Source organism: Trematomus bernacchii, unplaced genomic scaffold (genome assembly GCF_902827165.1).
Source record: "Trematomus bernacchii unplaced genomic scaffold, fTreBer1.1, whole genome shotgun sequence".
Classification (NCBI taxonomy): domain Eukaryota; kingdom Metazoa; phylum Chordata; class Actinopteri; order Perciformes; family Nototheniidae; genus Trematomus; species Trematomus bernacchii.
In genome coordinates, this window is record NW_022987605.1 from 1,695,680 (window position 1) to 1,718,242 (window position 22,563).

The 22,563-nt window shown below is 40.2% G+C and overlaps 1 protein-coding gene and 1 long non-coding RNA gene across 4 annotated transcripts in view; one reads left to right on the forward strand and one right to left on the reverse strand.

The window, feature by feature from the left end:
• The window catches only part of adam19a (ADAM metallopeptidase domain 19a), a 216,697-nt gene that overhangs the window by 50,061 nt on the left and 144,073 nt on the right, over nt 1-22,563 (reverse strand). For both annotated transcript variants that reach the window (XM_034130902.1, XM_034130901.1), the window contains exons 5-6: nt 14,795-14,871; nt 3,030-3,213 (exon numbers count right to left, since the gene is read on the reverse strand). In XM_034130902.1, coding sequence (XP_033986793.1) covers nt 3,030-3,213; nt 14,795-14,871 — 261 coding nt within the window. The remainder of the gene's footprint in view (nt 1-3,029; nt 3,214-14,794; nt 14,872-22,563) is intronic.
• On the forward strand, nt 18,360-19,219 carry LOC117482694. Of its 2 annotated transcripts, none has more exons than XR_004555914.1 (3): nt 18,360-18,607; nt 18,697-18,730; nt 19,187-19,219. It is a non-coding gene; the product is annotated as an uncharacterized LOC117482694 (long non-coding RNA). The 2 variants fall into 2 exon arrangements; XR_004555913.1 differs by having other exon boundaries at nt 19,165-19,200.

A 22,563-nucleotide genomic window follows, 5' to 3' on the forward strand; every position in this document is an offset into this window, starting at 1 on the left:
CTACACCATACTATTTTTTAGGGCGGCTTTGGCATGTCTCTGCCCGGGGCCCAGTGTTTCTTTATCCATCCACGGGTGTACACTGTTGGGTTGTTATTTGAAAAAAATGATCAAAGGAAAGATCTTTAAATAACTGATTGAATTTTAGGGCAAATGTTTTTTTCACCATTAACAATTATTATATAAAGCTTTAAGTTCAAGAAGGACTCTTTTACATCTACTGTATTACAATCAACAATACGACTCACGAAAAAAGGAAAAAAGGTTACTTCACAGCATTCATGAAATATTTATTTCATACTTGTATGTATTTATCTTACTCTAAAAAATCCCTGTGAGGTGGGTTTTACTAGTATGATCCTATAATAGCTTATTTTCTGAGTTTTTTAAAACTCTACATTATTAAATGATTATGAATACATTTAATTCATGAGGAGTCAATAAGGCAGAACTTTATGTACAGACACAAAGTACAACACAACAGAACAAAATATGAAGTTTTCCCAGTGAAATATTGTCATTTACAAACTACAGGTGTGAACTATTTAAGAACTACAGGTTCTTAGTGTATCTTTATCTTGATACTGCAGACATTCTTCAACACTAACTAGAACACAATTCTGCTGGAAATACTGCACATATTAATGTGAAATGTAAAGACTAACGCATGTAAGCAGGTAGTGGTGTCAGTAGAGCAGAGCAGAACAAAGCCAGGAACTGATATTGACCTAATAAAACTGTTTAACACAGTATGAAAGCTTAAATATATAGGAGTTGCCACCCATGCTGTTGTGTTTAAAAGCTTTACGACTTCTTATATCCCTCCATCCTCTTAATACTCGATTACAGCCATTAGGGAAAGGCTCTGCTGTGATTAAAACTCATTGATTTACGTGCTGCCTGGACTCAGTCTGGACTTAACACTAATATTGGCGGGGAATCTGTGGCACACACCGGCGCATTCACACATCGCATTGTTTATGTGAGAGGCAAATAGTGGCAGAAGCCCTGGGACTCAGTCTGCTGTTTCTGCATAACAACAGAGGATTAATGGGGGCAGAGCGGGGGGGAGCCGAGGGGTGCAGAGCAGCAGGGAGAAAAACAGAACATTTGGGAAAAGGATGACGCCCCGGTGGAGAGCTGAGAGGGTTTTAGCATGTGAGGTGGGGAGAAAGATGGTGATGATGAACACTTTAAAATGATTGAGAACTTATAATGGGAAATGATGAATATGAGGAGAAAAAGCAAAGAATGGGTCGCAGCAGTGGAGACAGATGAAGGCACAAGGGCCCACCGCGGTCCCTTTGATCATCTATAACTGCAGATGAGCAAATTCAACTTGTGTTTTTTTACTCTATAAAGGCACGGGGAATTGACTCACAGCCATGGCCTGCCCTAAACAGAGCTGAAAGGCTGAGACAAAGCCATAATTCCCTCCATTTCCAGGTGCAGCCAGAGTCATTTGGCGGCCCGAAATACCACCAAGACCTTTTCAATACTGTGTTTGCATATGACAAAGACCATTGCTGCTGCAGGGCCAAATGCTCTCATGTGGCCGGAGATTTCATTTAGCTGTGTGATAAACCAAAGCCAAAGAGAATCACCTCTCAGTCTGTCACGTTGGTGTCTTTCCAAAGTTCTCCCTGTGAAATTCAATTTCTTTACAAACAACCTGATACCATTACCAATAACACAACACTTATAAAGTAATACCGATACCGTTAAAGTATTTCATTTCTGTCTGCTTTATTCTCCCCTCACATAAAAACATTCTGTTGCCAACCAACCCACATGCATGAGTCAAATGTAATGAGGTACTACACATTATTTTAATTTAATGCTGCATTATAATTATTCTCCACTTTGTTTTGAAAGCCAATATTTCACGTTGTACTCCCCTATATTCATCTGACAGCTTTAGCTTCTTAACAGATACAGATTATCAGCTAATACAAAACACAAGTCAACTTATATCAAATTATAATTATATGTTTAAATACCCAGCAGCAGGATATAAAGTAACTCCACATTAATGCATCAATAATAATAATTCATTCATTAATATATATGGCTCTGAAATTGACTATTGCGCATGACATACTTTTACTTTTGGTGTATTCAGATGTCAATACTTTTGTACTTTTACTTAAGTAAGACTTTAAATGCAGGACTTTTACTTGTGACTGTGTTCTTTGCAATTCAGTTTTTCCACTGCTCCTGAATATCTGAGTACTTCTTCCACCTATGGCAGGAGTTGGAGCTGCTGCGATAATGGGCCAATCACAGGTCGCAATAAATAAAAGAACACTTGCAGTGATTGGCTGCGAGCTAAACTATACAAATAGTCATTTCTTTCTGCAGGAATCATTTTGACTGAAAATGTTTTGATAATATTTGGTACCTGGTTACTGGGTAAGGTGTTACCTCTACCATGCTCCACTGAAAGGTGGGGAAGACCTTTGAAGACCCAAAACACTGAGCACTTTTTGGAGCTGTTTGACTGTATGTGCTGCATCACAAGATTAAAACCAGAACGTAACACACAGGTTTCACAAGGCTGTTTCAAGAGCTGTAGTCATGAGAGTTGAGTTGAGCTGAGGTCATCAGATCTATAACATCAGCTTTCTGTGACAAAACTCTGAAATATGATTACCAAATAAGCCTGGTTCAACAAAAAGGCACCAGCCGGGAAATATGGATTTATTTAGCCGTTAAATGGCAAAACCCCTGAGCAAAAGTTGTAGGAAGTCTACAACAAACTTTATATTTTGGCTGTGGTATTGCAGCAGAAATAATTTTTCCAATGTTTTTGACAGACTTATATTTTGGGAATCCACTTGTTCGTCATTGGATTCAGAGAGATGCAATTGTTATTGATCTTTTCTTCTGTGTTTGGGCCAGACAGCAAACTATTTTTTTTAAATGTAAAGTTAGTGTTGAAGACAACATCAATATCTTTATATCAGAAAAACAGCCCTAATATGGTCTTATTATGGTTTCAATAAAATGAGTGTGTGTGCGACACTCACCCTGGAATGGAACTGTCCCAGCAGGTTGGAGATGTGGTTGTAATGCTGGGTGGGATGGCCGTGTCCACAGCTCCCTCCTTTAATTGGCAGTTCCTCTGCCCTCCACAGCGAGTGGTGGGGAAGATCCACACCACTGATTGGCTCCAGGTAGTAGGTGTCACTGGAATTCAAGGATATCAGGCCCCTGTGTGGAGGGAAAATGACAGGAAGAGGACTTAACGCTGGTGAGCTTGTTCAAAACTCCATACAGGATAATGGGGATTTCTAGGAGAGTTTAAGTTCTGCCCCCAAGAGACCGAAAATAAATCAATGAAAGTAGTTGAAGTATAAAATTGACAGTAAATAACGACATGTCCTTTTTTTTTTAGATTTATTAGAATGTTATTTATCTGCCAGTTTATGGAGCTATAAACAAGCCCCGGACTGAAAGTTGAAGCACAATTTCATAGTGGCCATCAGCGGTACTACAACTTCCGTGTCTATCCTTGACGTCATTGGGCTCAAAAATATTCTTTCCGATTGGTTTACATTGAGAACGAGACATCGGTAGATCAGCGTATTATTGTTTTTTAGCTGAATCAAATTTCCATTACGATCAATTGACAAGCCCTTATTTAAATCGTTAGGAAATTCACAAAGTAAAATGCCCTGAAAGCCGAATCCAGAGTTATTGTACCTCTCCATTTCACCAGCCAGTGACGCTGTGGATTGAAGGCGGGGTTTAATGGCACTCTCTCTGAAATCTACGCCACCTAGCAACTTTCATAGGAATGAACATGGCCCTGCCTTTGACAGGGTCTCCAGTTCTCTTCATACATCCATGGTTCTAAATGCTAGCATGGTCTAAAACTATCTAGATACATTGTTTTATTACCATCATATATCGGTGAACAAGTATTTTTGTCGTCAATTGCAATTTTTGAATCCAAAAGATCGATAAGTGCACCAGTGAAACAACTGTCCTCTAAAGACTTCTCTCTCGCATTACACTGACATAATGCCACCTATTTGTTTGTGTGCATGCAGACAAAAGAAATGATGGAAACTGGGGGCCATCATCCCAACTCGAACGGGTCCTCCCATCATCTCCTCTCTGTAACGGCAGATTGTTGTACCACCCTTGAATGTGGACATGTGGAAGAGGTATAAACACTTTGACTTTGAGACAAGGTCGCAGGACACTTTGTTCCAACTAGATCAATTTAAACATACTAAGGCTTTTAAGCTAGCAAGGTTTCAGAAAAGTGTCTAATGGATGCCTTTGGCTCCCTCCATCTGTTACCTGACCCCTGTTCTGCACCTTGTAGCGGCCCCCTGAGAGGAGAACGTATTATTTCCCGTGACACCTTGTTTGTTTGTGCGTTGACAAGTCGGCCAGCTCCACCTACCTAATTTCCATAGTGAGATCACACAGTCTGCTTGTCCCTTTTATATCCACAGGCATTCAACACGGGGAAAATAATGATATATGAACGGCTAGACAACCATGACAGATGATCATTCTAGCCATGTCAAAAGCATATTGATGGTGAACATGGAGAACGTTAATATTAACGGACGGAATATGTTCCCTCTTGTTTTTTGTTCAGCATTTTAAGTAGGGAATAATCATGCTGTACGTTATGGAATGACACTTACTGAAAATGCATTGGGGGCCATGGAGTCAGTTATCTGAGGGATACAACTTGACACCCGTTGTTTTTATATATATTATACATTTAATTACATCATTAAATTGACCCTAGTAAAAGTATGCTCGATCAGCTATTAGAAGTTCCTGATAGCAGTGTATCCATGCATATACAGACCTCATTTCCAGGTTCGTATCAGTATGTAGTGTCTCTACTTTAAAGAGTCCTCTCCTGCTGATGTTCAGGTGTATATCAGTATGTAGTGTCTCTACTTTAAAGAGTCCTCTCCTGCTGATGTTCAGGTGTATATCAGTATGTAGTGTCTCTACTTTAAAGAGTCCTCTCCTGCTGATGTTCAGGTGTATATCAGTATGTAGTGACTCTACTTTAAAGAGTCCTCTCCTGCTGATGTTCAGGTGTATATCAGTATGTAGTGCCTCTACTTTAATGAGTCCTCTCCTGCTGATGTTCAGGTGTATATCAGTATGTAGTGTCTCTACTTTAAAGAGTCCTCTCCTGCTGATGTTCAGGTGTGTATCAGTATGTAGTGTCTCTACTTTAAAGAGTCCTCTCCTGCTGATGTTCTGGTTCGTATCAGTATGTAGTGTCTCTACTTTAAAGAGTCCTCTCCTGCTGATGTTCAGGTGTATATCAGTATGTAGTGCCTCTACTTTAAAGAGTCCTCTCCTGCTGATGTCCAGGTGTATATCAGTATGTAGTGTCTCTACTTTAAAGAGTCCTCTCCTGCTGATGTTCAGGTGTATATCAGTATGTAGTGTCTCTACTTTAAAGAGTCCTCTCCTGCTGATGTTCAGGTTCGTATCAGTATGTAGTGTCTCTACTTTAAAGAGTCCTCTCCTGCTGATGTCCAGGTGTATATCAGTATGTAGTGTCTCTACTTTAAAGAGTCCTCTCCTGCTGATGTTCAGGTGTATATCAGTATATAGTGTCTCTACTTTAAAGAGTCCTCTCCTGCTGATGTTCAGGTGTATATCAGTATGTAGTGTCTCTACTTTAAAGAGTCCTCTCCTGCTGATGTTCAGGTGTATATCAGTATGTAGTGTCTCTACTTTAAAGAGTCCTCTCCTGCTGATGTTCAGGTTCGTATCAGTATGTAGTGTCTCTACTTTAAAGAGTCCTCTCCTGCTGATGTTCAGGTGTATATTAGTATGTAGTGTCTCTACTTTAAAGAGTCCTCTCCTGCTGATGTTCAGGTGTATATCAGTATGTAGTGTCTCTACTTTAAAGAGTCCTCTCCTGCTGATGTTCAGGTGTATATCAGTATGTAGTGTCTCTACTTTAAAGAGTCCTTTCCTGCTGATGTTCAGGTGTATATCAGTATGTAGTGTCTCTACTTTAAAGAGTCCTCTCCTGCTGATGTTCAGGTGTATATCAGTATGTAGTGCCTCTACTTTAAAGAGTCCTCTCCTGCTGATGTTCAGGTGTATATCAGTATGTAGTGTCTCTACTTTAAAGAGTCCTCTCCTGCTGATGTTCTGGTTCGTATCAGTATGTAGTGTCTCTACTTTAAAGAGTCCTCTCCTGCTGATGTTCAGGTGTATATCAGTATGTAGTGCCTCTACTTTAAAGAGTCCTCTCCTGCTGATGTTCAGGTGTATATCAGTATGTAGTGTCTCTACTTTAAAGAGTCCTCTCCTGCTGATGTTCAGGTGTATATCAGTATGTAGTGTCTCTACTTTAAAGAGTCCTTTCCTGCTGATGTTCAGGTGTATATCAGTATGTAGTGTCTCTACAGTACTTTAAAGAGTCCTCTCCTGCTGATGTTCAGGTGTATATCAGTATGTAGTGCCTCTACTTTAAAGAGTCCTCTCCTGCTGATGTTCAGGTGTATATCAGTATGTAGTGTCTCTACTTTAAAGAGTCCTCTCCTGCTGATGTTCAGGTGTATATCAGTATGTATGTCTCTACTTTAAAGAGTCCTCTCCTGCTGATGTTCAGGTGTATATCAGTATGTAGTGTCTCTACTTTAAAGAGTCCTCTCCTGCTGATGTTCAGGTGTATATCAGTATGTAGTGTCTCTACTTTAAAGAGTCCTCTCCTGCTGATGTTCAGGTGTATATCAGTATGTAGTGTCTCTACTTTAAAGAGTCCTCTCCTGCTGATGTTCAGGTGTATATCAGTATGTAGTGTCTCTACTTTAAAGAGTCCTCTCCTGCTGATGTTCAGGTGTCTATCAGTATGTAGTGTCTCTACTTTAAAGAGTCCTCTCCTGCTGATGTTCAGGTGTATATCAGTATGTAGTGTCTCTACTGAGACATGTCTCCATGCTTTAATGTTCAAAAAGCTCTTTATTTTTCTCATACTGCCTGTGCTGCAGCACCTCTTTTCACCCTCTGTCTGAAACCAGAGCCCAGTCTGCTCTTCAGCTGGGATCAAATTAAATGTTGTTCACAGTTCAGTTATGAGGGTCCACAGTGTTTAGGTCAACTCTCTAGTGACAAAATAATCTAAACTTTATAACCATTTGCTAACAAATGTAACTTCAGTGAATGGTATCCCATAACACTACAGGAAGGGGAAAACACAAAAAAGCAAAGGAGGACCTCTTTAAAAACAAGATTGACAGGCAAGTTCTGGTGTTATACTATATAATATTTCTAAAGTGACTTATAGAGTGCACTTACACTAAGGGTTTGTAAGAAACTTCATTGCTTATTAACAGTTTGAAAAGTGAATGTATATAGATACAGGTCACAGGTTGTCAGGCGGAAAGGGGGTCTTAAAACAAGTTGTCTATGCTGAAAAAGGACACTGAAAAAATCTAAGATATAAGCAGGGGGAGGGAGAGATGATGCATGGCCGAATTTTAGTCCTCTATCCATCCTTACAGGAAATGGTGATGATGCACAGTGCATCCGGTTGACTTAGAATACACAGAGCAGTAAAAAAGGCAATATCAAGCAAAGACATTCATTCTGCAACAGTGCTGTCTGGGGCAACATCCAACGATGTGTGTATGAGTGTGTGAGAGACTAAGAGGCTCCATCTCTTCATCAGACACTAGCTTGAACTTTTGTTTTTATGATGATCTTATACTGACTATATCTCTCACTGAACTCTCGTCCGTCAGAATGAAGCTGAAGCCTGAGTTCAGTCAGGAAGACTGGCTGTATATTCACTCACTCCACAGCTGCATATAGAGTGGTGCAGTGACGAGTCCTAAAACCCGGAAGTGAGTTAGCATTTTAGCACTACCGGTTCCCTCGTCTCAGAACCAATGGGATTTCTCCATAGGATTTTGGAAGATAGCTGGAAATAAGGTCTGTGGTTGACACACATTTAAGAGACGGATCACGTTTGGTTCTACGACATAAAATACATCAGCAGTGACCCCACTGGTGATTTTTGATCAGCAAGCAAGTACCTGCCTCCTGCAAACTGTTAAAACAAACGCTTCAACTTGTATCATTTAGAATCTGTATGTTTGAATATCGATCTTAAGTTGGCGTGACGTTGAAGCAGCGACCCTGCTGTAGTTCGTTTTTTGGCATAACGTTAGCATTTTGCTTCTGGCGATTAGATTTATGATTCGAAAATGATTGTGAAGTTTGCAGACGACACTACTGTGGTGGGTCTCATCAGCAACAACGATGAGACTAACTACAGGAAGGAAGTGAACCAGCTGGCCCTGTGGTGCCAAAACAACAACCTCTTCCTCAACCTGGAGAAAACAAAGGAGATAGTTGTTGACTTCAGGAGAACCCACCGTCGACCCCCTCTCCCCCTGACCATCAACGGCGCTGCTGTGACGCAGGTGACCAGCACCAAATTCCTTGGGGTGACCATCACTGATGACCTCACCTGGAAAAACAACACCACCGCACTAGCGAGGAAAGCCCAGCAGCGCCTGTACTTCATCCGGAAGCTCAAGCAAGCCGGAGCATCACCCCCCATCATGCTGTCCTTCTACCGAGGCGCCACCGAGAGCATCCTCAGCAGCTGCATCACGCTGTGGTTCGGAAGCTGCACCGCCGCCGACCGCAAGAGCCTGCAGCGCATTGTGAACTCTGCCCAGAGGATCATCGGTGCCTCACTCCCATCACTACAGGACATATACAACACCCGCCTCACCCGCAAAGCACTCAGCATTGTGGGTGACTCCACCCACCCCTCCAACAGCCTCTTCAGCCTCCTGCCTTCAGGAAGAAGGTTCCTCAGCCTCAGCTCGCGCACCTCCAGGCTGGGGAACAGCTTCCTCCACCGGGCGGTCAGGATGCTGATCTCTCTCCCCTCCCTCCCTCCCTCCCTCCCTCCCCCTCTCTGACATCTCTCCCCTGAACTCTCCACCCTGCCTCCGACCTTTCTCCCCTGCCCCAAATGGTCCTGGACTCTTTTCCAAAATCCTATGGAGAAATCCCATTGCTTTTTTGTTGAGGGAACCCATGCGCAGCTTACTTCCGGTTCCGGGTAAATACGTCATCCCTGCACCACTCTATAATCAGCTCCTTATGGGCGTCTACTTTGAACCAATAACATTTCACCACCATCTCCAGCAGCAAATCATCATGCTGCAGTCAAACTTTAACTCTGTTCTCCTCTCTCCTGCAGTCAGCTGTGATTTCAGGCGTTTATTCTGTGGCCCGTCTCCACCCCATCCTCCTCCAAACACTATTAACATTTCTATCATATCACACACATGTCATTAAATGTTCTTTAAACAAAAATGAAGTCTCTCCAGATCAGAGATAACTGTCTATGACGGATTTTTTTAACAATGACGGAAAAATCTGAAAGCAGTCCGTCATTTCGTCAGAGTTGTGTACAGAGTAGACCGACGGGTAATAATGGATTTTGACGGAAATGTTACGATCCTGCCCGTCAAAATGACGGGCAGCGAAAAAGTCTAGCGCCACCTCTGCTCCAGATTGAACTTAATCTGTCTTAATCTCAGATGCTTCCTGTTTACTTTCTCTATAATGCTGCTACTTACTTATTGTTACCATGGATGTGTACCCATTTGTTTTTATTTTACAATTTGTTTCTTTTGCTTTTATATCTGCATCACTTTGCACACTGTGGGACAAATAAAGGATTGTTGTTTCAGATTACCCTAACCCTTAACTAATTTTTATTGTTGTTTGACATCATGTTAGTCCATGTCTTCATATTTTAGCACTACCTAAGATTATTTTTTCCAGTATAGCTTTATGAAGGCCAATTGGAGAATGTATCAGCAGTCTATAGGCCATTCAACATCTGAAGGGAAGTGGACATGTAGTAAAAAAGTGCATCATTGATCAATCACTGATCAGAAAATAAAAATCATATGTTTAAAGGGACATTAGGCTTGATGTCACCTGAAGGTTTATGTTGGGGTTAAGGGTTAGCTAAGGGAGTCCCATGCGGCCACTCTGACCATACCATGTTGATTTGAATGGGAATGTCAGTTCTTCTCTCATTTGAAAACTACAGCAGAGCCTCTTGACTTCTGAGCAGAGCAATAGTCTGTGTTTCATCTTTAAAGCCAACAACTCTGGGACTAACATGTTACAATATCCACAGTCATTTCTCGAAGCACTGAAATGCACTTTCCTTGGTCCATTTGTGTTCAAGGTATCAGAAATAAACTCTCAGTGTTTCAACAGTTGCTAAAGTGATAAGATACTAGACTTACAATTCCAAAAGGAAATCTAGCAGTTTGGAGTTTATTCCATTTAAACGCCACATTTGACCTAAAGCTGTTTAACGCTGTTCGATCAGGTAGACAAGATTTAAATTAGAGAACAATGCGAGAAAGTTTAGCAGCTTTAACAGTAGAGCTTTAAAGATGAATATGAAACAATTGTTCCTTCTTGTCAATGAATAAAGAAGCCCATCCAAGCTCAATGATGAGGGGGAATGAGTCGTAGGGATGGAGTGTAATGCGCTGTGATTAACACAGTGACAGGTTTGTAATCAAGTGCAGACATAAAAGTTGACCGAGCAATATCACATTAACAAAAGACAACCTTTACTTCTCTACAATAAGTCTCATTTGAATACAAATACATTGTAATAAAGTATTTGTAGGACTCACTAAAAGTAATACTGGTAGCAAAGTGTTATTAGCAGGATATCCAGAGACACCAGTGAACTTACTTTCAAAATAAAATATATTATATGCAGGCTTGGGGAGTAACGGATTACATTATCAACATACAAAAAAGTAATCAGGTTACAATACTTTTATATTGTGCTACTCAGATTAGATACTATTCTAATTGTAACAGAATACATTTGTAAAGTAAACCTCCCAACCATGATTACATATGGGCTTAGAGAGTTATGTTATGTATTACTTTCTATCTAATCACATATATAAGATATACTTTATCGTCCTGCAGGGACATTTGTTTTAGTCTGCAAGTTGCTGCATCACGCAACACACATGTCACACGGCTCATACACGCATAGAATTTACATTGGATCATACAAATACTCTATATACTCATTCTTGAACGTGTTTCAAATCACATGTTTATTTATTTTAAATATACAAGGCAGTTAGAAATATATAGTAAAACTAGGCAACGGAGGAATAATTGATCAACTGATGATAAGTTTATTTTCCAACTGAAAAATGTCTCAAGTTGAACTCAGTTGTGCTTTAATTGAAACTGTATAAATGTGATCCCAGAAAACCTACCTGAAAAGGAGATGTGTATAATCAATTTAAATATTTATAAAGTATTTTATATTTAGTTTTTATCTTTATACAAAATATGAACTTAATTACTCATGTTTATATATAGTACTTTATCTTTCATAACACATTTGTACTCCTTGTGTTTCTATAATATATAAAACAAATTCTATTGTATTCATTCTAAAAGGGAGCAACAGTCATGAAAACCAATTCCCCCTGGGATTATTCAAGTAATACTGAGTCTGATTTCTAAGAAGTCTTTCTGCTGTTGCCAATAGATTCTGAGAAATATTGAAGTGTTGTATTTCTTTCTTGAATATCAATCCCTGTCCTGAACATAATAGAGTGCTCTGCACGCCGTATTGGAAATGTGTATAAAAGCATATCATTTGTCTGTGAACAGCATGTCAGAGTTCTTGTTTCTTTGTGAGCAGACACAAAGCTGGCACTGTGTTCCACCTCTCTGCTGACGTATGGGCTGAGCCTTCTAAGAACATGCTGATGCTTTTCTCATAAGTCATTATGTGTCCAAGACTGTTTAACAATTTCCCCTAAAACCATGTTTCCATCCTGATTCTTAACACAACACCTCATTAAGGCGTGAGAGTGGCCAACAGGGAAGATGAGCAGCAAACTGCTGGGGAAATAGAAATACACAGAGCTGCAGATAAGAACAGAGAAGAATGCAGAAACCTGATCCGAAAATGTGTTATCCTGGCAGATGGTAAAGGGACATTTATGAAATGATGAGATTTTTCTTTCGCATAATCATCAGTTTCTGTGCAGTTTGGCCATTCCAAAGAAAAGCCTCAAATCCACCGGAAATACCCGGTACTAAAGCACAATAAATGTTCTTATTTCAATCCTTTGTCCTTATGAACACATCCTATCCAGATACCAGGAATTCAATCATTTTTCTCCCAGTCAAATCTTAAATCACATTCTCACAATGAGTGTGACGGGGCCAAACGGTTGAGGATTATGAAAGATGTTGTTGATTCATATTTTATTATACCACTGTTGCCTTGTAGAGGACATGTTCAAAGAGCATAACAAGTAATACACTTCCAGAAGGACATTCTTTTTTCCTGCTAAATCACTCCAAACCTCTTTCATTGTTGTGCAGAATGTATTTGTTTCCTTTCAAATTCTTCTGATATTATCATAGAAACTCCCTCTGGAGGGAATGCAGGGATTTGAGCCTTTGCAGACCATTGACATGCACAAAGACCTAGAACACACTACTGGAGAGGGAACACTCCAAAAAGCATAATAGGGCCTCTTTCAAGGGAATTCAATGTGAATGTAAACATCATAATACAATTCTAATAATAATACAGAAGTGTTATTGCAGTACACATGTTCGGGAACCTTTTACCGTCCTCTATGCTTTGCAGCAGTTTGAAGGGACTGTTGATGTGGAGCACAACTAGCACTGTTTTGGTGTTCAAACTAAACTTTTGTTTTGTTTGTAGAAACCAAGAGTTTCAGCATAAAAGCTATTTTTAAATTCAAACAATTGTACACATCAGATTGTGTTTCCATGAATCTCTTACTGCACATGTAAATCAAGTTGTATAAAGCCTGCTGTGTCTCAAAGGGAGCATTTTGTGAAGTCTGATAAATGTCCTAGAGTCAGCCTCTGTTTGGCCTGCAGACTACAGGTTTGAAAATAATATGATGGAGGTGATGCTTTAGAAAGTTAGCCTGCTAATACCCCTGTAGCTCATTATCGCTAATGCAGGCTCCAGGCTACATTAGCTGCTCCTAGCATAATACAGCCAAATCAGCGAATGAGCCAAGCTAAACTGTGAGTAGGCGCCAGGCTTAGACAATGAAGAAGAACCCATGAAATCAAAACTGATGTCTCTGGTTCTGCTGTATCCATTTGTATTTTCTACTCTCTATTGAGAGTCTGCTAAGGTGAAGTGCTCTTTTAACTCAGCGTGCACATTTCCAGAGACCTTAAACACATCTCACTTCCTAAGATCACCATTCACTGATGTAAACAGTGACATGGTTGAATTTATTTGCAAGTGGTTACGAAGTTAAGCTTATCTTGTTACTAAAGAATTGACCTAACCACCATAGAACCATATAACTATGAATTATGAAGATTTTATTTTCAGGTAAAGAGCCCTATTCTGCTTTTTGGGATTTCCTGTAGAGTGTTCTATTCAGTAGGTGTTAGTGCATGTGAATGGTCTGCAAAAGCTACAATCTCTGTTTTCCCTCCTGCCTGAAACCCCTCCATTGGACTCCTTTGTTTACTTCTAAATGACTTTAGATGGTGATAGGTTAGTCTTTAAATATCGATTTGCTTTTTCCTGCAAAGTTTATGTGTAGAGATCTGCATAGCATGGGCCAAGTAAAAAAAAGAACAACGAAAGACTGTGGGCCACAGATTCAAATAAGTCATTTGAAGTATCCAGTTTATTTCCTTTATGAGATGTATCCCCATGCTGCACAGCCTTCTATGTGAATGGGATATCTCTTTATGTATGGTTTAATTCAACATCAAACTCCAGTATGGTGATTCATGTTGTGAGTTGAACAAAAGGCTGAAAAATGTGTTTGTACTCAGCCACTAAGGATAACATTCATCCATCTGTTAATGTACTACTACACCCTTGAATCAAAGTCAAAATGCTCCATTCAATTTGGTTTGTTTTTGAGGCCAATAACAAACTTTGTGGGTAAGATCACAGCGAATGACTGGACATTTAGGAAGCATTTAAATTCAGCAACAGATCCCTACTCCCCCCCCCCCCACGTCTGCTCTGTTCCCATCAAAGCCGCTGTCAACAAGCAGCATCTGGCTCCCTGCCCAGATCAGGACAGAGGGACACAGAGGGCCTGGGAGTGTCAGCACTGAACCAGCCTCTCAGGTAGAGAAACATTAAGATGTTCTTACCACGCAATAAAAAACTTTCTGAAATTTTTATCTGTTTTGATTTACCAAACTGGCTTTGAAATGTATTCCTGCTAAAGCCCCACTGAGCTGTTACTTGATGTCTCTTTTATTGGATCAAATCCATGAATATATTTTTTGGGACTCACATCCTCAGGACGTACGTCTCTGCGAGGAGAAGGCTTCAATCTGAGCCTTCAATATTAAAAAGGCGTTCCACATAAAAATGGGTCTGAGGCTGTGAAAATGTAAGACTTAAAGAATTGCTGCCTGGATCCCCAAAGAGGATCAAATTACATATTTTCATGACAATCTGAAGAAAAAAGAAGAGCTCTGACATTGGGAGTTTAGGCATTTTGATCTTTAGCAGTAAAACAGGGACATTGCCGTGGTTTGTGCCACAGACAGTGCAATGTGTCCTCAGTTTAATGTCTTACACTAAACTGAATCATTTTAAATTCTAAATCACTTGAAGTAATAAATAAAGTATGTAACCTAGTGTTATTGGTCAGGGTCATATCAGTGCAGTCTTACACTGACATGATAGAGGAAGCGCTGTAACAGTATTGTGTCCTACCTGATTCCTGAGCATGTGCTGAGAGCCACCCAGGACTCTGGATGTCCTCTCACATGGCCGTGGTAGAAGCAGTGATCCTGGAAGAGAAAGTTATTGCAATCAATACAGGGAGGAGCGCTTCTAAAGGTGTGATCATGTTTATGTGAAGCTAACAATGAATCAATGTGCTGGATGACTCAGTGTGAGAGCGTCCCTATAGGAGACCATGTGCTGCTGGTGAAGACACCACACACTCTATCTGAACAATGAAGAATCAATCAGGCTCGACGGTGTTCATAGGAGAGTGGGAGCTTGGCCACACATACATCCCGATGAGGATTTGAACAACAAAGGCTGAATTTGAAGAACTGTAATAAAAAGAGGCACATGTTTGTGAAGGTGGCCCTGCAGAGACTCCCTGCTGGAGCCTTCTTCAAAAAGCCAAAGTCTCCACAGCGCCCTGATCAGAGTGGACAACAAATAACAGAATAAAACATACAGCTGTGTGCGAAGCGACCACAACTACTGGCTGCTTTTTATTCCATACCATTGCATCCCTTTATGTAACCTTACCCTTGTGTTAGGCGGTTATTAATAATGGGTTTAGTATCTATAGCAGGGGTCTCCAACCTTTTTTAGGATGAGAGCTACTTTCAAAAAATAAAGCAAGTCGTTAGCTACTTTAACTCCTTTTTTTTTTTTTGCAGTGTATATATTTAGCACATTTTAACATTATGATATGCTGACCTTTAACCTTTGTGTGCGGTTTGGGTCTGTGGGACCCGTTTGCAGTGTTTACTAAAAGAAAATGTATGCAATTAAATTATTTTAACCTGCTTTATTTGGGGGAAAGTGGGGGGGACATGTCCCCCCTGTCCCCAGTGGAAATTACGCCATGCGTATGTGTGCGTCAAGTGCAATAAATATGCAAGTTGCAACACACACACAGTAAAACTCTGCCCCTCATGTGTTTTATAGGCTGGCACGACTAGGCTGTGTTCAATGGGGCTGATTCTGCCAGAAGGAAAATCACGGTCAAACTCCTTAAGAAGTGTGCCGTGAGCTGCCGCTCCACAGCTTTTCTTCCCGACTGCAACGCTGGTCCCGCAAATCCAGCAAGAACGTGATTGGTCGATATTCATTGTGTGGGGAGGAGGGGTGTTGGATAGATATAGAGTTGCTATGATTGAGGTTTCGTTCATGCATAGGGTAGATTCTTTTAATTACATTTCCTTTTTTATTGTGTGTATTTTTTACATTTTGGATTTGCTTGGCGAGCTACTTATTGAGGGCTTACGAGCTACCGGTAGCTCGCAATCGACGTGTTAGAGACCCCTGATCTATAGTATCTAAATCTGAGGTTCTCTAAGTTAACTTTAACCCATTCACAGAAGGTTTACTCCTAGGTTCAATTCAACTTCAAGGCCCGATAAGGAGATTGGCAGAAGCAAACTCTTAGTAGAGAAATGAAACCTGCAGCCAGCAAAAAAACACACACACACTGCAACTTAGAAGAATATAAAACAATGCATTTGTATATCAGATCATATATTTCACTGAACATTTTTATATTTTCAGAATGTACCAAATACATTATTAGAAATAAGGCATTCATTCAATCAAGGTCAATCATATTGAAATCAAATGTATCCTCTTGTGAGACCAACATCTTCCTAAAATAATTCACATTTGACAGTCTGTGTTTGCTTATTGACATCAGTTCTAGTCAGCACTATGTCTCTGCTAGGCCCAAGAAAATACATTCCTGAGATCTGAAATAATATATATATTGCATAAAATGCAAATTGAAATTAAATTAAGTTTTATTTTAAACATGTTAATGCATAGGTCTTTTTTTCTTCTTTTTTTAAAGAAGTAACTTTTTTCTCCTACCTGTCTTTTTTAAACGGCATTATGCAAAGCACATTGAGCTACCTTTGTGTGTGAAATGTGCTATATTAAACTTGCTTTTCCTTTTAATGGACAATGACTGCCATATTCTTTATGTTCCAGTTCTTTTCTCACTTACTATATGCCAACATTTGACAGCCATACTTTTACAGTGAAAATCATGGCCAATAAGCAAACGTTTATCTTTTTTTTTAAGTCAGAAGTATGATACTGTTTGCACTTTGTTTCCTCCTTGAATTGTCGAACTGTCACCATAAATCATCTCAAATGAGCATGGGGAAAATAAAGGCTGAGACAAGATGTATTTAAAATTCATAAACTAAAATTAGACCATTGGCCTGAACACCCGACTCCCTCATCTCACTACAGTTTTCTTACTCGTACAAAAGAAATTAAAAACACACTTTTCATTAATTCTAAGAGCTACTCTGCCTGTGGGCCTAAAGACCTGCTTTTAATGTTGAAAAGTGATTTAACATCACAAGGTTTGAAATTATGCCTGCATTCAGTTTTTGACAATTCAAAAGTCTCTGTCAGCTCATCAGAGAATAAAGTGATCTCTTTCATTTGAACAGAAGCAGCTGCAGCCCTGAGTGCTGTGTTCACGCCAACATACAAATCAATTGTCAGCGCAAACTCTCCCTGCCAAGCCCTAACAATTATTGTGTTACAGGTAGAGGGTGTGATGTGGAAGCAGTCCAAGAGATTGGGCTGTGGGACTTGTTTCAGCTGCGTAGGGAACAAGCTGCCATCTGTGAGGCTTACCGAGCAGAAAGCACTGCCACATGCAGAGACTGGAGCCCATTTGCAATTCAAACACTGTGATTAAAGTTGGTCCAAGGTTATTAAAGCTCTGTACAGTTTAAGTTCACTTCGTTTGTCCTGGTTGTAACAAGAGGTGCGTTCACACCGGAGTACTTTGGTGTACTTTTCCCACAATAGTTCATCAGAACTACGATATATTTGCGTTCACACCAAAAAGCCCCAGGAACTAAAGTAGCTCAACTTAGTTCGCGAGACTCGCTTTTCAGTCCCTGCTACAGAGCAGGGTCTGTTGTGGGAGAAAGTAGTTCGTACGTCTGATTGGCTGTGCGGAATGCAAACCACGCCCGTTTGACTCCGAATTTTTTGTTGTAAGCGGCCATTGTATTTCCTCGCTTCGCAGCACACACGAAGAGATTCCTTTTGTGAAAGCAGTTATTATAGCAACACTAAATAAATCAATTGGAGCGGTGGAGTGATGAGGATGAGGATGTGTCTGCGCTTCTGGCGATTGACTCGGAGGACGCGAAGCGCCACATTCAGAAGCTTCGACTGAATGCAGTTTCTGTGGCTCTGCAAAGTTAGCAGACCTGGCAAAGTCATGTCGGGATGACTACCAAGGTAAAATAAAATACATGCACTGCACTGTTTTAATCTGCACAATACTGGTCTTAGATGTACTTTTATTTGCTCAGTAGATCGAGCTAGCCATGGTAGAACTTGCTAACGTTAGGTCCAAGCTGGCTAATAACATCTAGCTAGCTAGCTATTCTCATCCATGCCCGCTATGAACACGTTTTGACTTGTGAATAAGTGTGCAATGTTCTGTAATTTGCTTCACTAACTCATGGCACTAATCGTGTGTTTCAGGCGAGGTGTTTCTCTCAGGATTAGAAACTAGTAGAAGTAAAAAGTGATCAGAAAAATAAGTAGTGGAATGTACTTAAGTACAGTAACGAGGTATTTGTACTCCGCTACTTCCTACCTCTGACCAACGTGTATCTCTATATTCAGAGCACCCAGTATAAGACGGTGGAGCGGGTGGTGCAGACTCTGAAGAACCTGTGCTGTGCTCTGGACGAGACGGAGACCCAGGCCATCACTGAGGCCGTCAAAAGGCTGAAACACTCCGTCAACTTACCCCAGACACGCTCCCCCAAGGTGGGCTAACACTCTGCTTCACACGTTCATACAGAGCGTTGTTTACATGTTAGGAAGTGTTTGTAAGATCAACTTGTTTTGCTTTGCAGATGGGGTCCACATCGTCTGGTCAATCGTCAAATGGTACGTACACACAGTCACACTCCACCTCCACTTATTTAATTTAAATGTGATTGTTGCAGCTTATCATGTCAATGTGGTGCAAAGATGCATTACAGACAGAAATAACTTTTAAATAAAGTCACTGTCAAGTGTCTAAGGCTATTTAAAGACTATGTGGCTTATTCTATTACGGTATGAATCATTCAAAGCTTCATAGCATCATTAATGCTTGCATTAAAATTGTAAAACGTTTAATTTGTATCAATTTGTCCCTATCATGTCCTGAGAGCCCTCCATCCCCCAATTGCTAGTGCCTTCACCATTTAAAATGTTAATAGTCAAATCAAAGGTGTTCCCTGTGTTCCTCCTGTTGTGTGCCTGCAGAGACAGATTTGGACAATGTTGTGTCGTTGTTGCGATTAAACTGATCTTGTATCTTGCATATTTCACCTTAGGAAAGTGGGCATGCGATGACAGCTTCCTTGACACCATCATGGCGATGGCCCGCCGTGCCATGGTCAGCAAGGAGAATGAGGACCTGCGTGCCAAGGAGATGCACGACGAACGGCTGCTGCATTCACACAAGGCCCAGGAATCGAGGTGGAGCAACAAAATACCTTTCTGGCTGGGCTTCTGGCAGTGCTAAGCGAGCTGATTAAATCCAACAGGCCTTCAATACAAAAATTAAGAAAAACTTGTCGTTGATAAACTGTACAATGACTTGTTGGGAGGCGTGTGGTGCAGTGGTCTGGTGCGTTGGTGTTCGGATCAGGGGAGCACAGGTTCAAACCCCACTGCAGTCAGGATGTCGTTGTGTCCCTGGGCAAGACACTTCACCCCAAATTACCTACACCTGTGACAGTTAATTTTGTATTATTGTGATTATATATATATGCCACTGTTATTAATACTGACACCTAACTTTGCACAAAGGTGTGTCTGCTGCTGAGCCTACCTATTGTTATTATATATATATATATATATTGCCACTGTTATTATATTGTTTTGATACTACTGACACTTATTGATCTGCTGCTGATAAATAAAAGAGAACCTACATGCACGGCACTAGCATCATGACTGTCTTTGTTTAAACCAGCAGCAGTGCAGCGGTACACAGACTAACCTGTGTGTGTGTAACGTAGTTCTTCAGGTGTGCATGCTTAACATGTATGTTAACATGTATGTATACAAACGTTTTTAAAGAGCTTTCAACCTCATCCCATTGTCTTTAACACACATTTAACATAATATACTCATTAATATACAAATATACAGTATGAGTACTGTTTTGATACTGACATTTAATCTTTGCACTAAGGTGTCTGCACTATTGTAATTGTGTCTGTTGACTGGTAAATAAAAGAGAACCAAATGCACTGTACAAAATATCAGCTTTATTGTCAATTTACAATTTCCATGCTGTTCAGATGCCTCTCCACAACGTTGCTTCCAGGCGAATACAGAGGAGTTGAAAAGAGCCCTTGGACATTCGGAAATCTTCGATCCACTGCACACGTTGGCACCACCAGGCCGACGTTCTATTGTTCACCCAGAGTTCCGTAGTATTCGCATATCTGGAACACATACAAAGACACAAATTAGCCCTACATAACTCCATAAATCCTACATTAGATATTATTAATGTGATGTAATGAACGTACCATTGCTGTTCTTTTGGGCGTGATAACGGCCATCATCCTCGGCTGTACAACGGCGAAACATGTCCATCGCGTGTGATTTCGTCGTCTAATCCTTTTGTTAAGGCTTCTTAACCGCCTTCGCCTCCGACTCAGCATTTCTATTGCATTTGAATGGTCGATCTGTATTTGTATTTGTGGCTGAGTTATTGGCTTAAATAACTCCGTTACGAAGCTGTATAACACGACCATCAAAACGTCAACTCCATACCGTGTCTGAGGTCGGAAGGTAAACAGAAGCATCCAGCGGAAGCGGAAGTTCTTTTTTCTTCTTCTCTCGGTTTTTTGGCGGATTGCAACTTTAAGGTGCATACCGCCACCTACTGTACTCGCCGTGAAGTTGTTTGCAGCCTGCCAGGAAAACCTGAGCAGAAGAAGAAGAAGTGACGTCAGCGGCTCATTTGCCTAATCAACCCCCAGGAACTCATTTTGGTGTGAACTCTCATGAACTAAAGTTCTCAGGAACTACTGTGGGAAAAGGACATTTGAACTCAAGTGGCTTTTTTTTAGGTTATTTAGTAAAAGTTTCTCCATTATATAGTGTACCCACCAGAGAGCACTGAAAGGTTGATATAACAATGTAGACTTTATTGTTAGGTCAATTTCTTTGTTGCAATTCTTCAAAAAAGTATTGAGGGATAATTATTTAAACATTTAGTTTTTGTTTTACAAAAGACTACAGTATATGCTGAAAGATATATCCATATTTTATATATCAATATCAGTGTTTCCCACAGAATTTGATTCTATTTGTGGGGGCACCGCAACATATTACTAGACTAACAACTTTGTTTCTATAGGTAAATACAAATCTGAGTTGACAAATATGACATGTGGGGTTCCTCAAGGCTCCATCCTGGGGCCTCTTCTCTTTAACATCTACATGCTACCACTGGCTCAGATAATGAAAAACAACAAAATAAGTTACCATAGCTATGCGGATGACACACACATTTACGTAACCATTTCACCAGGAGACTATTCTCCAGTTAAAACACTGAGTAAGTGCATTGAACAAATCAATGACTGGATGTGTCAGAACTTTCTCCAATTAACCTGTTAAGCCCGAGAGACCCCGGTACCATGGCACTGCCGCAACATCTTGCAGGAAACAGTGTCTGAGGGCATGTTCATTTAATAAACTATGAATGTTTTATATCCATGTAACGGGAAGAAACTCATCTAACTGATCTTTTTTTTTTTTTTTTAAAAGAAAACCCACAATGCTAACACTGAGCCTCTGAATTAGCAATGAGCGAAAAATGCTAACAGATTAGTGCACCGAAAATCACTCACAAAACCTTATTATTTATCTCTTCTCCACATCCATGACATCGATTATCACTGAATTATACGAATTCGCGACGTTATAAACAAAAACAGACATCAAAACAGGTGACGCTAGGTAGCTAAAAATGCTAACATTTTTACCTTGGCTCTGTAGTCTCTCCAAAGTGGTCTTCAATGGCATTAAAACAATAAAAACGCTGCTGAAGTTAATCCATAGGTTAATCCAATGTGTCTGTGTCCCTTTGAAATGATTTCTGATAATCCATAAGCAATAAAACTGCTTTTCCATTTCCAGATGTCAGAGCTAGAATGTAGCTTCACTCTGATGCAAAACTGCATGCGCGAAGCCCCCACCTTTTCTTTTCACAATGAGTGTGTGTGGGGGACTCCCCCTTCGATTCTATTGGCTCTAACGGTCAGAAAGAGGTGTCAACCATCAAAATCGAGCAAGGGGGGCCAGAGATATGGAAAATCCACCCAAATGACCCCAGAAGTGGTTTATTTTTGCTAAATCTCTCTAAAAAGGTCAAATGTCACTTGTTTTGCATCAATCTTGATACAGGGTACTTATTATATGTTGTACTTTGGATTCCTAAAGCTTTTAGTCTACCTTACCATCATCCAAGGGTAGTTTTCACTATAAGTAAAAAAGAATTTTTGGACAGACACTATAATTTACAGTTTTTTACTATGTAAAATCTGAATTTTCTTTAAAATAAAAAACATCTATATTGATTCTGACTCTTCTACATCCAACTCACAGGTTTATCATTACTTTGAGAAAAAATATTATTAATTTAACCCTTTTAGAAGGGAAGATATGGTCATTTGTTCTGGGAATGGCATTTTGGAGCCTGAGACCTG